This window comes from Lycium ferocissimum, chromosome 8 (genome assembly GCF_029784015.1).
Source record: "Lycium ferocissimum isolate CSIRO_LF1 chromosome 8, AGI_CSIRO_Lferr_CH_V1, whole genome shotgun sequence".
Classification (NCBI taxonomy): Eukaryota; Viridiplantae; Streptophyta; class Magnoliopsida; order Solanales; family Solanaceae; genus Lycium; species Lycium ferocissimum.
Window position 1 is genome coordinate 28,644,143 of NC_081349.1, and position 17,717 is coordinate 28,661,859.

The 17,717-nt window shown below is 33.7% G+C and overlaps 2 protein-coding genes across 10 annotated transcripts in view; one reads left to right on the forward strand and one right to left on the reverse strand.

Annotated features, from left to right (window-relative positions):
* The first annotated feature begins 933 nt into the window (after window positions 1-933).
* On the forward strand, window positions 934-7,880 carry LOC132067831 (ubiquinone biosynthesis protein COQ4 homolog, mitochondrial). Of its 7 annotated transcripts, none has more exons than XM_059461192.1 (3): window positions 934-1,053; window positions 2,861-3,055; window positions 7,185-7,880. In XM_059461192.1, exons 2-3 carry the CDS (start codon window positions 2,873-2,875, stop codon window positions 7,704-7,706), a joined length of 705 nt encoding a protein of 234 aa, XP_059317175.1. In that variant the 5' UTR covers window positions 934-1,053; window positions 2,861-2,872; the 3' UTR covers window positions 7,707-7,880. The 7 variants fall into 7 exon arrangements, with proteins under 7 accessions (XP_059317175.1, XP_059317172.1, XP_059317176.1 ...); XM_059461189.1 differs by lacking the exon at window positions 934-1,053 and adding an exon at window positions 1,227-1,251; XM_059461193.1 differs by lacking the exon at window positions 934-1,053 and adding an exon at window positions 1,288-1,398.
* Window positions 7,881-8,463: 583 nt separating this feature from the next.
* LOC132067832 (protein SPIRAL1-like 1) overlaps window positions 8,464-17,717 on the reverse strand; it is an 11,996-nt gene continuing 2,742 nt past the window's right edge. The window contains exons 1-3 of one of the 3 annotated variants that reach the window (XM_059461194.1): window positions 13,099-13,252; window positions 10,760-11,050; window positions 8,464-8,776 (exon numbers count right to left, since the gene is read on the reverse strand). In XM_059461194.1, the coding sequence (XP_059317177.1) occupies window positions 8,696-8,776; window positions 10,760-11,011 (333 nt within the window). In that variant the 5' untranslated portion in view covers window positions 11,012-11,050; window positions 13,099-13,252 and the 3' untranslated portion in view covers window positions 8,464-8,695. Of the gene's footprint in view, window positions 8,795-10,759; window positions 11,051-13,098; window positions 13,253-17,717 lie in introns of those variants that run through there. The other 2 variants (XM_059461196.1, XM_059461195.1) reach the window with 2 other exon arrangements.

A 17,717-nucleotide genomic window follows, 5' to 3' on the forward strand; every position in this document is an offset into this window, starting at 1 on the left:
TTGCAGGCTTTGATGTGTATAATATGTATAGTTTTAGATGATTTGTGAGAGCAAGATGTTGGCTGCTGGTTTAATTTAGATGTCGAGAATTGCAACATTGAGCATCTTGTTCTTATGTTGAAGTTCGTATATATAAATGTACATGTAAAAGTACTCCATTACCTACCACGTCGTGAGAATGAATAATAAACAATGCCCTATGTTTCAGGTTTGTAGTTTATTGTTCTGGCATTACTTTCCTGCAATCTTCCTCCTCAATTTATATGTCAGCAATGCTATAAAAAGTCAAAATGATTTTATTAAGTGAAGTTAAGCAAGTTTTTAAAAATTAATTAATAGTTGGAACTCGAATTATATCTAGAGCTTCAGCAATACGTAGCATCATTATATATGTAAGTAATTCAATGTAGTTAAAAATTATAACAATATTTGAGGAATATATGAGGAAGAAGAAAGGAATCGGTGCAGGGGATTTAATAATCATGAATTCGTGTTTAATCATATGGATGGATCAGATCAATATATATGGTTTGAGTAATTTAATTTAATTTACATTGGATTGACACCAAGACCAATCATACGCTGTCACATGGCTTTCTATAAAGCACTCCTCTAGTCAACTATTAATTTTTGGCGAAGTGAAAAAATAGCGTTGAAGGCATTTTTGATGCAATAAGTAGAACGAGAGTATTTTTTAGCTAAATTCAATAGATTAGGGACATAAGCCAGATTAACATTGAGAGAATTTTTGTCCAATAGGTAAAAGAGGGTATTTTTTAGCCAAATTTAATAAGTTAGGACCCTTTTTGGCCCTTTTACTTCTTTAATTTAGTACCATTAAAGCATTTTCAATTCTTTAACTTGAAGGGTTGAACCAAAACAAAAAACAAGAGTGTGTCGCAAAGTATCAAGAAAACAAAATAGAGGTACCTTAGTGGACATTCATTAAAGATTGAAAGAAAAAAAAAAAGTGGGAACAGTTTTTTATTTTTTAGAGTGAAAAGAAAGAAAAAAAAAACGCCATTTCTGCTTTGAAGCTCGTTAAACTAATTGGTATGAGCTAATTAAATTATGCTAATTATTTTTGCATTCTTTAACAATCCCTTTAATTGTATAACAACTAATCAATATAATTATAACCTTTGTTATCCATCTTGAATCCTTTTAAGATTTGTTGCCCACTAACTGTTTGTTAAAATGCCGCAACCAATTTTTCATTTATCATTTGGCAAATCATGTTGATACATGTTGGTGGGTCTTTGAAGTTTATGTAATTGGTTTGAGGAAATTAAGGATTTTGATTTCTAATTGAAATATCATTTTTGCCCACTAACTGTTTGTTAAAATGCCTCAACCAATTTTCATTTATCATTTGGCAAATCATGTTGATATATTTTGGTGGGTCTTTGATAAAGTTGGTTTGGGGAAATTAAGGATTTTGATTTCAGATTTTTGAATTCTTTTAAGATTTGCTGCCCGCTAACTGTTTGTGGAAATGCCTCAACCAATGTTTCGTTTGTTATTTGTCTAATCATGTTGATATAATGCTTATTTTCGTATTCTTTTAACAACCCCTTTAATTTATAACAACCAATCAAAATAATTATAATCTTTATCCATCTTGAATCTTTTTAAGATTTGCAATACGATATTTGTTCACTAACTGTTTGTCAAAATGCCTCAACCAATTTTTCGTTTATCATTTGTCGAATCATGTTGATATAATGCTTATTTCGCGTTCTTTTAACAACCCGTTTAATGTATAACAATCAATCAGTATAATTATAACCTTTATCCATTTTGATTCCTTTTAAGATCATTTTTGCTCACCACTGTTTGTCAAAATGCCTCAACCAATGTTTCGTTTATCATTTGTCGAATTATGTTGGTAAAATGCTTATTTTGGCTTTCTTTAACAACCCCTTCAATGTATAACAACCAATCAATATAATTATAACCTTTATCCATCTTGAATCTTTTTAAGATTTGCAATACGATATTTGTTCACTAACTGTTTGTCAAAATGCCTCAACCAATTTTTCGTTTATGTTTTGGCGAATCATGTTGATATATGCTGGTGTGTCACGAAGTTTATGTAATTGGTTTGAGGAAATTAAGAATTTTGATTTCAAATTTTTGAGTCCTTATAAAATTTGTTGCCCAGTAACTGCTTGTGAAAATGCCTCAACCTAATTTTTTGTTTATTATTTGTCTAATCATGTTGATATGGTGTTTATTTTCATATTCTTTTAACAACCCCTTTAATGTATAACAAGTCAGTATAATTATAACCTTTATCCGTCTTAAATCCTATCAAGATATGCAATTTCATTTTTGCCCACTGTTTGTGAAAATGCCTCAACCAATTTTTCGTTTATTATTTGGCAAAATGTGTTGATATATGTTGGTGGGTCGTTGAAGTTATGTACTTGGTTTGAGGAAATTAATGATCTTGATTTCAATTTTTTGTTTCCTGGTTCAGATTTTTATTTTCCATTCAATCCTTTTAAGTTTTGCTATTTCTTTTTTGCCTACTAACTGCTTGTGAAAATGCTTCAACCAATTTTTTGTTCATCATTTGGCGAATCATGTTGATATCTATTGGTGTGTTCTTGTAGTTTATGTTATTGGTTTGAGGAAATTAAGGATTTTGATTTCAAATTTTGAGTGCTTTTAAGATTCGCAATATCTTTTTTGTTCACCAACTGCTTGTGAAAATGCCACAACCAATTTTTCGTTTATCATTTGGCGAATCATGTTGATATGTGTTGGTGGGTCCATGAAGTCTATGTAATTGGTTTGAGGAAATTAAGAATTCTGATTTTAATTTTTTGTTTCCTGTTCATTTTTTTTTATGCAGAATCGGATTGCCATGATACAAGGTGGTCGTCTTCGGTTGAAAGGGTGGCAACAGGCTGCTGTTGCAGTTGGTTCTGCAGTTGGGGCGTTGTTAGATCCTCGAAGAGCAGATCTTATTGCTGCTTTGGGTGAGACGACGGGGAAACCAGCTTTTGATAGGGTTCTTGAAAGGATGAAGAAGAGCCCCGAAGGCAGGGTAAGGCCTTTTACTTTATTTATTTATTTTAATTCATTTTCAGTTGAATGTAATGACTTGCTCTTCATTTATATATTTGATTTGGTGTTCTCATCACCTTCACCTTGTAGTCTTTAGAAATACTCGTATATATATTTTGTGAAAGGTTCTGCGTAATGTAATTTAGAAGGTTTTTGTGATTACTTTGTTTGGTTCAAACGTCTGTAACTACTGCATAGAATATAAGTATGCGAATTGCTTAACTACAAAGTGGATAACACTTGCAATTATTTCAAATCTCATATTATATGGAACACTTCCTTTGATGCTTGTTAGAGTGTTGTGACCTATGTTGCATGGACTCTCCATTTGTGTTTATGTACCTCAAACATTTATGAAATGGGTATATGCACTGAAAGTTGATTCTTCAAATATAATGTTGCTCTGCTACCATGTGGGTCGTTTGGGGAAAAGAAATTTTGAAGGTGTAGAGTTGAGTTTGGTTTCTACCAATTAAGTTGAAAATTTGGGGTCTTCGTGAAGAGGGGAATATTGCTTTATTCTGCGTCTGTGCCCCAACTTTTGTTGCTTTCTTGGGTTCTACCAAATGAGCTTAGAATTTGAGATCTCCATGATGTGATGAGTGATTCAAACCCCTGCTCCCACTCTTTTATTCTCATGAATATTACTTTTTTATTTTATTTATTTATTTGAGTACCTTGATGGGAATGATGTTGTTGTCTTGCATACTAAGGACCTGTTATATTGCAGTTAAAATTATAAGCATAAGTTTTTTGCCTTTGGGAAAAAGAAAAAAAAAGGAAAAAAAAAGAAAAAGAAAAGGAAAAGCTACTAAAATAAGACAATGTGTTTAGCATCTAAACTCCAAAGCAATGTGCCTTACATACAAATGAACTAAAATCACAAGCTTTGTCTCATTGATGTGCAGAAAGCCATACTAGCTGAGTTAACCACTGATTAAGCATTGATATTTGGTTGCTTAAGTCAAGCTGCTCTAGAACAAAATCATGAATTGATAGCTTGCCTTCATGAAATTTGGTTTACTACGTGTCCATGCTCACTTGTGAACTTTGCTAACGACTGAAGTCATTGTGAACACGCGAAAACCACCAGTTTTGAGGATCTTCAACTCCCTTGTCATTCTGTACTGATAGCTAGTGAAGAAATGAATTCTTAGAATTCAATGAAACCAACTGGCTTCTGATAAATGAAGGCTGTTTCTCCTTACTCCTAGCCTTTGCAAGCAGTCTATTGAAGACAAATTTCCAGTATTATGAGAAGACTGGTCACTTAGTTCTTCGAGTGTCGATTCAGGGATGTCTATTTACTTACCTCAGTTACTGAGAAGTGGCTGCAGTTTGTAGTCCTAACCGTGTGCTGCAATCTGAGCTATTTTGTAGCATGTTTAGGTTGTCTCATGTATCACTCGTGTTCTTTTTGGTAATTAGAAGTATTTTATTATTACCAGGAAATGTCATTACAAAACCAGCAAAACTAACTCAGTTTACTGTTCCTTAAGGTAGTATCTCTCCACCTCACTTGACAAAACAAGAAACAACAAAAACACCACTGCCTATAAGTTCGAGAAGGCAAGCAGACCTCCTACGGAGGATTTCTTAACCATCTAGCATAAGACAATCACCTATCTCTCAGCAGGAATTAGATAATGAATCATCAGAATGTACAATGCAGGCACCAAGTACTCTGAGAGGGCCATTGGATCTTCAGCCACTGCATTAGTTTACACTCAAGCAGCTTTGCAGACCCGCGCTCATAAACCAAATGGTCCCTGTTTTTATTATCACCATTACACAGCTCACACTTTGAGTCCATCTGCACACCCCAGTTCAGGAGCCTGTCCACAGTAAGTAATCTGATTTGAATCTACAACCACATTTAGAAAAATTGCTTTTGGCCTAGCAGAGTTTCTGAACATCAAAGGCCTCCAATTCACCTTAGGAAATGTGTCAAGCAGTTATTAGTAGATACATTTGATTTGGCTTCTCTTCTGCTTGTTGCTACTTTTGAACTTGAGGTAAGTCTCTTGTACCAAGTAGTTTTCTCACCATCCAGCTAGCTTGAAGTGGGATCTTCATTTGTTTCAACGGTTGCGCTTTTATGTAGTAACTATGAATCCACTTTATCCAGAGCTTGTCTTGTTTGCGTGCTACATCCCGGTGCATCTTTGCTATGGCTGCTCTATTCCACACCTTTAAATTTGTAAGATTCAAGCCACATGCAGTCTTTGGTATACACATCTTCTCCCACGATACCAATGCTCTCTTGGTAATTGTGTTCACCTCTGACCAAATAAAACTTCTAGAGTATGCTTCAGTTGCCTTCACCACAGTGGCAGGGAGAATAAACAATTGAGCCCAATAGGATTGGACCTGAAAGCAGTGTGAACCAGCCTATAGCTGTTTAAGGCATGTGTACCAGTGTTGGTACAGCTAGGTGCAACTCAGCAACTCTAGTGCCTTTATAGCTTGATGTAGGAAGCAGTCAGAGGCGGACTCAGCTTGGAGGGTGGGGGGACACGTGCCCCCCGTAACTTCGGAAAAAACCCTATATACATATATTTATATACCTTGAAAAACTATTATATATTTTAAAAGGACCCCTCAAACATAATTGCTAAAATAGTTCAGTTGGTAGGAGTGTCCCTGAGCTGATGCTCACCGGTCGCGACTCGAGTTCGAATCTCGGCTCCTACAATTACTATTTTTTAAAATTTGTGCAGTAAACTGCTGTACAATCCTGCGTTTAATGCAGTTTTTTTTTTTTAAATCGTTTTATTGTTTAGGTCCCCTCCCATTTTACTTTTTCATTAAATCTCTCCCACCAAAAGCCCCAAATTTCAAAAGATCTTTTCCCCCTTCCCACTTATCTTTTCCCAACGTAATAAGCAAAAAGAAACTCCTTTGGCTCTCTCCATTCTCAAATCCTTCTCCATTATCAAGTTTTTCACAAATCACTAAGTTAGGAACGTCACCCATAGTCGAATCTATTGTCGATATTCATTAATTTCTCCGGCAATCGAATTCGAGCTAGCGATCGGACTTCTCTTACAGTAAAGCTTCCCCTTCTTTTTTAGTGATAATATAGATTACTTATTATATAACTATATAATAGTATTTAATTACTAGGGATTGAGGAATACATAACTTTATAGATTTCTTTTAATTAAAAATTGTATTATCTTATATTTAGCCCTAAAATCTTATCATATTCTTAAATTTCGGATTTTGTACAATCAACTTAAGGTCTTGAAAAGTCAGGTTTGTTTTTATTTTTCAAATGGATTTGGGAGAAGTTTATTGGTTATTTATCCTCTTTTTAATAATATAATGGTGATAATGAGCCTAAGATGAATTACGCAGTACTATTAGTGATTTTTTTTAAAATAATTGTTTAGTTTGTTACTTTGAGAAGTATTTGCAACTGTAATCAATGATGCTATTATTGACCATTTTCAAAAAATGAAAACGCGTCGAGTTCAAGAATGAGTTGATGATGTACTTTTGTTATATTAGTATCAAATTAATAATATTTGATAATATTGAAGTTTGCACTTTGTTATTGTAATCAATAAGTTTTTTAAGAGTTGCACGCCTAACTTTGTCGCTAGTAATTGGCGCATTAAAGATAATGGTGCCCCTGTTGCGCTCAAATCCTGGGTCCGCCTCTGGACGCAGTTAGGGGCTCACTTATGCGGTGAACAACGTGGCTCAAGCAAAAGCTAGGAAATTTTTAGCTGTGTTCTTCTTCTCTTTTGCTTTCCTAATCATTCTCTGTTCGTTCCTAGCTCCAACAGATATTCTGATCATCTTTCCTGTCTAATAAAGTTGGGGTCCTATCTATGCTGGAAACCTGTACTAACTCTGAAAGAGCTATAACAGTTACAAGGCAGATAGTACTAACATACAGCTACATTAGTGCTAGTCTTAGAAGTGGATGACGGACATGAAAGCTTGTGATATATGTTCAATTATTTTCCATTTTATTAAAGTAATCATTATCTCATTTGGCTATTTTCATTCTATCTGTTTTAGAAGTTTCTATAATTAGTTTGAAGCATATTTTCGTTTATTGATTGTTGTTTTGGATGTATTTACAACTTATACCTCAGGAAATACTATTGGAGCAACCTCGTGTGATCTCTACAAAAGTGGGGCATGCATGGGACCTACCTGATAACACTTTTGGGGCTGCATACGCAAGGTTTATGGGATCTAGGAACTTTTCACCTGATGATCGTCCACCAGTGCGATTCATGGAAACTGAAGAGTTGGCATATGTAACTATGCGTGCTCGTGAAGTGCATGACTTTTGGCACACCCTTTTTGGCCTGCCAACGAACCTTATCGGAGAAACAGCCCTAAAGGTGATTGAGTTTGAACAGATGCTACTCCCCATGTGTTTGATGTCTGTGCTAGGGGGTACAGCAAGGTTTAGTGACAAGCAAAGGGGCTTGTTCTACCAGCATTACTTCCCATGGGCGCTTAAGGCTGGAGCTCGTAGCACAGATCTTATGTGCGTGTACTATGAAAAACATTTTCACGAGGATTTGGAAGATGTTCGCCGCAAATGGGGAATAATTCCAGCTCCACCTCCTCCAAGACCAAATGCAACAATTGTTGTACCTCTTTGAAGAGGAATTGAATCTATTACCCACTCCATGCGATTTGCTTCATACGAACAAATGTAAATATTTACTGTCGAGTGTAGTAACACAAAGACGGAGCATCATACTTGAAGACCTATTGCAGTCGTGTTTGCAGTGTGTTGTTTCCTATGTGCAAACCTTTTTGGTGTTTGTGAGCTATTCTCTTTTGTTCTCAGTTCCATTTGGTTTAGTTGTTTGTACTTTTTAATTTTTAAGGTGGAATGAAATGCTCTTTTTATCGCACCATTGTCATGGAACCAACCGAATGCTTACTATGAAATTATCTTATAAGTAACTCATCAATTTTAAATCTTTTGTAGTTTTTTGTAATGATGAAAGACAAATAGTTTGCAATGATAAAATAGCTGTTCCACTTGATATGAAGTCGTGAGAGTTACTTGGACATCTTTTTCAACTGGTCATAATAATGCATATTGAGATGAAATCTCTCTTTCCATTGCCAGCTAGGATGAACTAACATATATTACCCTTTATCTAGATCTTTTGTTTTCACACGAAAAATGTTGATTATTATTTAAGGTTCACATAAAGTACTAAAACACATGAGATAGAGAGGATAAAGTTAATCACTTTCAGCAGATACTACCGTTAGTTGATGCGCACAAGCTAAGCTAGACACCACGAGTACTAAATAAAATCCATCATTGGTTGATGGACATGCAGTGCCCAAAATCTGATTCGAAACCTTCAATTATACATAAGCAAACACAGATATGAAGTCTAGGCAAGAAAAGCTGTTCAATCAAATGATCAATTAACAAAAGTAGCATATTACATTTCAAGTAAATTTAGTTTCATGGGTGTCAACTGGGACTTTGGATCAAAGCTTATGCAACTAACACTTCACAAGTCACACCAGCCTGAAGTACTCACAATTACAATTACAACATCATCGAAAGACAAAAGATAAAGAAGGGATAAAACAATTATCCAATTGTAGATTGGAGAATTGCTTAGCTGCTGCCATCGCCGAATAGATAACCCAAAGAAGATCCACCTCCAGGAGCAGCATGGATTTTGGTAGATGGCCGGTCCTACATCAAGGTAATAGCCTGAATCAAAACTAAGACACACTTATCTAGAAATCAACGACATGATATGATTATACAAGATAAGAAATTAACAAGATCCACCCCGTTGGCCCGTTATAAGAATACCAAAATATTACTACATCATAATCAATAACAACTGATACATATCGTTTCCAACTAGGAACTAAAGCACTTTTATCTGAATGTGATCCCAAATTGGCAAGCAAATGCCACAGATAAATCTCAAAATCCACAACAATATATTAGAAGTCGGTCAGGAAGTCAGCAGTCCCCAAACATGCAAGCTTACAAATTATTCTCACTTCACAGTAGTAGAGTATACATCTATAGAATGTGCTAGCAGCTTAACCGGCCTGAAACACATAGCCAGTGAGACCACCTATGGTTGCAGCAACAAAGATGTACACTAATTCATAGACTGATGGCGATGTACCACTTGAGCAAAATGCAATCAAGAAATTCATTTACAGGAAGGCTAATACAATTCCAACTATCCATGTTCAATAAAATCCATCACTTCGTCACTTAAAACGATGAAGCAATATGAAACAAGGGTAGAGAAGTGTGTGCTTCAAACAATGATGTGCAAAGTGATTCCAATAAGAAGCGACCGGTTCTTTATATCTCAACTTTGAGAAATTAGATTAATATCAGCATTATTCTATTTGGAGGTTGAAATTAGTTATTTTAATTGCAAAATGATCATTATACTACTAACTCGCATGTGTTGGTAGTTTTTTATTTTCTGTAACCTGTATGCCTGGCTTCAAAGAAGTGTGCGCTTCTCTACACGCTTTTTCTTCAAGCCACATGGACCTTTTTTTTTTTTTTTTTTTTTTTTTTGCGTTCACTTTTAGAAAGGCTGCTGGAGATGAGGTTCTAGCCTGCATTTTTGGTGCATTTGGAAAGAAAGAAATCTCAGATACTTCAAAGTAATCTCTACTCTCTACGTACCTTCTCCAAGCTAGATGTTAAAAGAATCTTTTTTGTTGGTGTGAACTTAAAAATGTGAATAGTCTTGATAATTTCATGGACTTGTTAGTTCCTTCAGTTACCTATAGTTACCACAGGAATATATAATTATATACAGGAGTTCCCTTTTTGCTTAACTGGTGTAACCATTGACATCTTCTCGATGCATATTAATGGAAACTTGTCAAATTACTTGATTAAAACAATGTTGGAGATGAATGCTTGGCATCCGTTGATTAGCTTGAATTGCATAGGGTTTGGAGTGACATATCCTTAGTTCTTTATTGTATCAAATCCTTCTCAAATAAAATGCGAATTAGTAAGACGCAGTTGGTGGTGGATAACTAGCCCACATTATCATACCAGTGGCTATCAGTAACAAGGGAACCCAGTGAGCATTCAACTAGTTGCCAGAAATTAAAATATGGCCAATGAACCAATAAATAAAGCTGACAGTTCTTCTGTTAGTTTAAAACATTTGGGGAAAGGAAGGATCATGTTTTGGATTAAAGAAATAAGACTAGTGGATGCGAAAGAAAAGGAGCACATAGCTGAATACAGCACACATCTTAGAATTTGTATTATTATTAGCCGCACAATTTTTTTTAACTTCTTTAGATATCCTCATTAATGTCTCTTCAAGACTGGATAAATGATCTCATTAGAATCAATCATGCAAAGGGTTTAACTAGACTCTGCTGACGGAAGCCCGAAGAATCACAAGCAATAAGGTCCTTCCTGACAATTGACATACATTCCTCGCAACCTTGTAATGGTATGAAGAGTGAACTTTGAAGTTATCTTTGATTCTATCTAAGCTGAGTTGTGATCGTCAATTGTTTCATAATAACCAGACTTTCATTTGCAAAAGATGAGAAGGCAAGCTATCTATATTACTCTTCAAACAATCAAAATATTTTCTCCAGCAAAGCATGAAAATGAACTAGACAAGCATTTCAATACACATCATACTAATTGACATAAGGGCAATACCGTGATAAAGTTGCCTGTGTTTTGACTATCTCCCCTGTTTTTCAAAGCAGTGCTCTGAACACCAGCAGGAATCTGCTTAGTAGCATCAACTGTAGCAGAAACAGCTGGCTTTGACGCTGGCTCTTTACTTATCGGCTGCCCTTCACTTTGAACAGCTTGAACATTTGCCGTGGTTGGTTTTGGCGCCTCACCGCTCCCAAATAAGTATCCCAGTGAACTTTGCCCTCCTCCATAGCTGACTCCACGACCCATATCTCCAATTCTCTCTTGTTAAAGAGTTCCAGGAACAACCTGATTCAAGAAACTAGCAAGATCATAAAAGCAGGCCATATGCATTAAAGATAAAAGCAAGACTTTCAAATAAGTCAGTGAGGATGAAATGCACCAAGCTACAACAGAGAACAGCAATTTTGAGCATTACTGTGTCGCTACTACTAGTCTATTTCTAGTTCAGAAAAGAAACATCACAGAAGTTGATTAGAATCTTCTTGTAACCATACGAAGTCCACTATAATGCTGGTAGAAACCATGATGACCCAAGAATATAGACAGAACTTTCAAAATTTTGTAAGTCTGCATTCTCCTTTCACTTCAACTAGGGAAACTTGGAGAGTGATATTTACAATTCAACCATATATCAGAAGCAGAATGCAGCTATTTTACCAACACAAGGCATCCAGAGCATGTGGAGAGAATGAAAGGAAACACAAGAAACAGAGATATTCTTAGTCACAAACAGAAAAGTAATATTCACAAGCCACTTGCCAATCATCTTTCCCTCCTTTAAATTAACCAAAATTACCATTATCTTTTATAGTCTAGAATAAATAAAAGAGCTTTGCCTCTAAGACAATCTCAGACTTGTATATTCCACTATAATCCAAACCTACGGATGAAAGGGACCTTTCCACTCTCCCTTCTTTATCGTGTTCCTTTTTAGTGATTGAACTCTCTCTAGGTTCTGCATTTTCTCTTCTCTTTCTTCTCCTCTTACCTCCAATGCTAGAGGTGAGTGGAGAAACTTAGTCGATTCTCTTAGGCTCCACATTTTTCCTCTTAAACTATCACCAAATTTGTTACCGCCTGTCCATTAAAAAAGAATGAGGAGCCGACAAACTACTTGTCACTCCTCCAATCTTTGCCCCACTAATTCATGACCACCTTCTTTCAACATACATCATGCCTAAGTTCTCTTCCGTCGGCCCCCAAACAACTGAAGGAAATTCATCTCCCACTCAAACAGAGACTCCTTGAAGTCCTAATATCCCAGATCTCAATGGGCGGAGCTAGGAGCACGGTTCATCAAAATATTACACTAAATATACAAGGTAAAAATTACTTTTTTATGTATTTATAGTAGATATTGAATTCTCTTGGCTTCTTCGTATGTTTTTCTGTTTATATTTTGAATCTCCTCAATGAAAATTCTGGCTAAGCCATTGCAGATCTCTTGTCAAAAACAATAGCATCCCATCACCCACACTCTCCCTTTCTGAATTAGTAATCTTTTACTTTAGATACTTCGAATCAAGCCTCGATCATCAAGAATTAGCACCCATTATTACTATTTTCACCAACAACTGATTCTCAATTGTTTAAGGACAACTAAATTGCTTCAAAAAATGAGACCCAAAATCTCACAACAATGACTACAAGCACACAGACGCGGATTCAACTTCATCACAAAAAACAAACTTTCGACAAAAAAGATCACCACAAAAAGTTTAGATTCCCCTAACTTTGAATCAAAATAACACACACAGAGATATACACAAAACAGAGACAGCCCAAATCTCAATATCTCATAACAATGACAGAACAAATAACAAAAAATGAACTAAACCCAAATTCCACTTCATCAAAAAATAAAACATTCAACAAAAAAATGACAACTTTGAATCAAAATCACACACACACAAATAGAGACAACCCCATATACATACATTTACATAAATCTAAATTACTCTTAACAAAAAATAGAGATCTTTTACATTACAAACTTCAAATCAAGCCTCAATCATCAAGAATTAACACCCACTATTACCATTTTCATCTACAGTAAGTTCTCAAATGTTTAAAGACAACTAATTTGCTTCTTGAAGTGAAACCCAACATCTCATAACAATGACAGAACAACCAAACAACAAATTAACAAGCACACAATCCCAAATTTCAACTTCATCACCAAAAAAAAAAAAAAAAAAAAAAAAAAATCCCATAACTTTGAATCAAGATTACACACACACAAATAGAGACAACCCCATATACATACATTTACATAAATCTAATTTAGTCTAAAAGGAAAATGGAGATCTGGGATTTAAAAGTTTATGGGTTACCTTTTGATTCTTTAAGATCAGATCAGTGTTTAGATGTCAAAGAAATGGGAAGTACACTATAGTGGAGTGAATATGATATTGCTCCAACTATTCCTTTCAAAAAAAAAAAAAAAATGATGGGCTTTGTTAGTGAAAATACATAAAAATGGTCCCCAATGTTTTTTTTTTTTTTTGGGGTTTCCCACCTAGTATCCGTCTATTCGGTATCTGTATTGGAATCCGACTATATGCGGATTCGTGCCACATAAGCCCCTATTTGGGAAGAAGTGCTGGCTCAAACTCGAAACCTGATTAAGGGAGAAGCAGCCCCATCCGTTGCACTAGATTCTTTGATGGTTCTAATGTTTAAATTATGTTGGGGAGAAAGTATAGCCCGAGCAGTTTTGTCCTTTAAATTTATTAAAAATGAGCATTTTTTTATTTTTGTTAAATATTTTAAATAAATTTTGATTGTCAGTTTTAACGAAAATAGTGAGAATTTTTTAATAGGAATTTAATTGGAGTTACATTTTTTTTTTTTTTTTTTTTTTTTTTTTTTTTGCTGTTTTGGTTATTTTGGTGGCTGTCACAATATTTTTGAGGTGTAATTTATATCATTTTTGGTTTTTTTCTATTGTAGTTTTTGTTTAGATGTTAATATTTTCTTAAGAGATGTTTTGTTAATATTTAAGGGATCATGTAAATACCTCTATCAACAAACAATCAAGTCTCATGCTATCCATTATAGCAGGAAAAATTAACAGTTTTCTTAATAAAACATGTCAAATGAATAATGATAAATTAGGAAAATTAATAATTCATTCAATTTCAATAATTCATGTAGTCGGACATCACGAAGACTAAAGTTAAATTTTGTTAATATTTGAAGGATCAAATATGTAAATATTTCTATCAATAAAGAATCAAGTCTCATACTATCCTTTTTAGCAGGAAAAATTATAAGTTTTCTTAAAAATCCATGTCAAATGAATAATGATAAATTAGGAAAATTAATAATTCATCCATTTATTATCTTACCTTATATTTCTTTTCAATTCAGATCTTGTATGTGTTTGTGCACTGTATTTATAGCCATAGCTGGGTACTCATTTTCTACACTGTAATATTCATATTCAAAACATTTTTTCATATTTTTATTTATCACAATCAAATGGCTAAACTCTCATCAACTTTGTGCTTGTTCCTCCTCCTTATTTTTGTGGCAGGTACCTTTTTGTCCTCATCATTTCTTTTATTCTTGTAATTTTCTGAATCATGATATAAACTCACTACAAAAATAAACAAATTAATAAGTAAAAATTAGCTAGGAGATTTATTGCCAATCTATTATTAATTAGTTCATAGCTAATTTTTTTTTTTTTTTGGCTCAAAGTCCTTTCCTTTATTTGCCTTGATCCAAGGCCGATAATGATTTAATTGTGAATGTGATAATCTCTTGATATTATAACAATAGTAAGATAAGTATAAGATTAAACATCCAATGGATATATATATATTGTGTCATGCTTATTTTAATATTTTGCATTATACTTTTCTTATATATAGGTTCAATGGTGCTAGCAAGTAAGGATGCAAAATCAAATGGACAGTGCCTGACTAATTTGGGCACCTGCGGTAGCAAACTCTGTGACACACAATGTTGTGAACAAAATTGTTTTGATAACTTCAAGTCACAAAATCCAAATCCAGTTTGTGAGCTACTGCCTGGAAGTCAAACTCGTTTATGCAATTGTTACCATGATTGTTAATTAATCGGAGTTTAAGGTTAATATTCATGTTTTAGAAATATGAAATGTGATATACCACATTATATCATCTATGTTTAATTATTATTGATGGTTTCGATGTCATTGTGTGAACCAAATTCTATCTTTGATATAATATATAGTTGTGCCCATCTTTGATTTGGTTTAGCTTCTTCTTTTTTATCGGAACAATGTTTATTTTAAATTAATACAGCAATAAATAGGATTTAAAAGAAATATAAACAGTTGGAATGTGGAAAACAAAACAAATGCTGCTAAACATAAGTTTAAGGTAGTGTTTGAGACCATATGTGAAAATTTATCAACAGAAAGGATATTTTTGCTACTATTTAACTTGCGTATAAGAAGATCTAGCACCTTTAATTTGCTTTACTACATTACTTTATCGTTGAAGTTATGTCAACAAGCTAAAAGGAAAATTAACGTTTGAGATATCACATGATTTTATTTAGTAAAGTGTGTAAAGTAAAAATAAAAGTGTCTCTATTGTTTAGACAGAAATTTATCAAACAGAGCACTTTTAATGGTTGTTGAATATGTAACTAGATTTAACTGAAATGGTGAGAAAGAGAAAATTTAACACGTATACGCATTGGAGTTGCAATGTTTTGCAGTGTTGGTTATTTTTTATGTTGGGCACAATCTTTTGAGGTGTAATTTATATTATTTTGAAGTTTTTGCACATATTGTCCTTCAAACGCACTAGTCTTTAATTTTTTGTCCTCATATCATGGTCTTTAATTTTTGTTCTTGCCGCTATCTAATGAAAATATTGACTCTGCTTCGCTAGACATAATTTGTGTAAAATTTTTATTTTCGGAAACTGAACTTCTTGTCTCGCTTGACACAAGTTTTATAGGAATTACGTTATGCGACATAAGTTGTTTAGTATTTTTCATTTTATAGTAAGTGCTAAATGTTTTGCTTTTCTGCATAATTTGTGGGATGTTATGATACATATATCAAAGCTATATTAAATTTTGCCGAGCCGAAATCTAAACTTATGCCGTTTTTCGTATTATGTTGAGTGTTGTTGAAAGTTTTGACGGTCCGACATAACTTGTGAGATGTTATAATACATATCTTGAAGCTTTCACCGAGCGAAATCTAAACTCATGCCGTGCCAAAATGCTAAAGGACCAAAATTAAAACAACAAATTCGAGAGGCAATATTAAAGACCACTCCGAGTTAGAGGCATCTCACACGACCCTATTATTTTTGGACTATCAATATTGAAAAGTCCAAGACACACACACTAGCTAGCAAGGACACTTGTCATATTGTGTCCGACAATCTATCGGAAATAGTCTCTCTATCTCTAAAAGTAGTAAATAAAATTTCGCGTATACTCTATCTTTTTCAGACCTCACTTTATGAAATTTCACTGGATATGTTGTTAGACACTAGCAAAGACACTTGTTATCATCTATTTAAAGACATCCTATTTAAGCCGATTTATGAGTACATACCATCGCAGCAACACACTATGTAGCAAATGAGAGACAAAACGTTTGCATGACTACTTGACGAACAGATGTGTGATTTATTAATGTAGGTCATTAATTTTTTATTTGATTGTTGTGAGATAAACCTTCTCTTGAAATGTATGATCATCTCATCTAAAGTTTAAATATAAAAGTCATTCTTTATTACTTTATCATGTCTTGAAAAATGCCCCCTTGCATGCAGATTTGATCCATGATGAATCAAGCACGTGATAACTTTTTTGATAATGAATGACGATAATATTTAAATCCAGAAATTCAGCCTGCTATGATACCATGTTAAAGTATGTTCCGCCTTATCAAATAATTTTGACAAAAAAATAGATATTATGCAAGTTAATTTTAAGTTTTGCTGCAAAATTCCATTCAGCCTTAATGAAGCATTCCATAGCTCTTAAAGTCAAGAGTAACTTGAACCAGTTATCACTAGGTCTAGAATACTTACCCCAACTACAACTACATGTTGGTTTTCTCCCCAGTAAGTCCACAGCAATAATTATTCGATTGATCTTCACTATTTTATGTCATGACGTTAGCAAATAGCAAACACACTATATACGCCCATTAACCAATCATGAATATCTTTTTTTTTTTTTAAACAAATTCTTTCTCTTGAAAAATTAGCTCTTTAATTTCACTTTTCCCCCAAACTTTCACTTCTCTTCCCTCATCATATACGGTATTTCAACACACTATAACCATGTCATATACATCTCCAAAATCTTTCTTTTTATATCAATTACCGTCAGTATGGATTTTGATAGATAAGTAATTAGTAATACTACATACATAATTTAGAAATCTTGAATTTTACATCTATTGTTATAAATACTGAAAATAAAATTTGAGAGTGTCAAGTCGTCCAATAGTGTTAGTGTACATGACAATGGCTTACATGAGATCAGGTAGTATAATTAGACAGACGTAATATGTTTTTTCTGAGGAAAAAAGAAGACAAAGAACAATACGTATCTCCAGGAAAAGAAATAGTATTTAACTAAAGAACATGTTTCACCAAAAGAAATAAGTATTTAACGAAAAGAAATTACTACTAGCTAGTACAACAACAAAAATAAAGTGCTTTAGCAACAAACGAATTGTTCGATTAATAATAATACTAATAATAATAACAGGACGAAATACATATTTTTTCTATATTTGGATTGATAAAAAAAAAAAGAAATAAACTAACTGCAACATATTCAAGGCAATTTAGCTGATTAAATATTATTATATTCAAAAGATATACTACCTAAGTGGTAATATTGAATATGTGTTCGCTCCATCCCTATTCAATAAAATGAATTCTAATTTTATGTCTAATAATCTTTTGACAGCAATTATTTT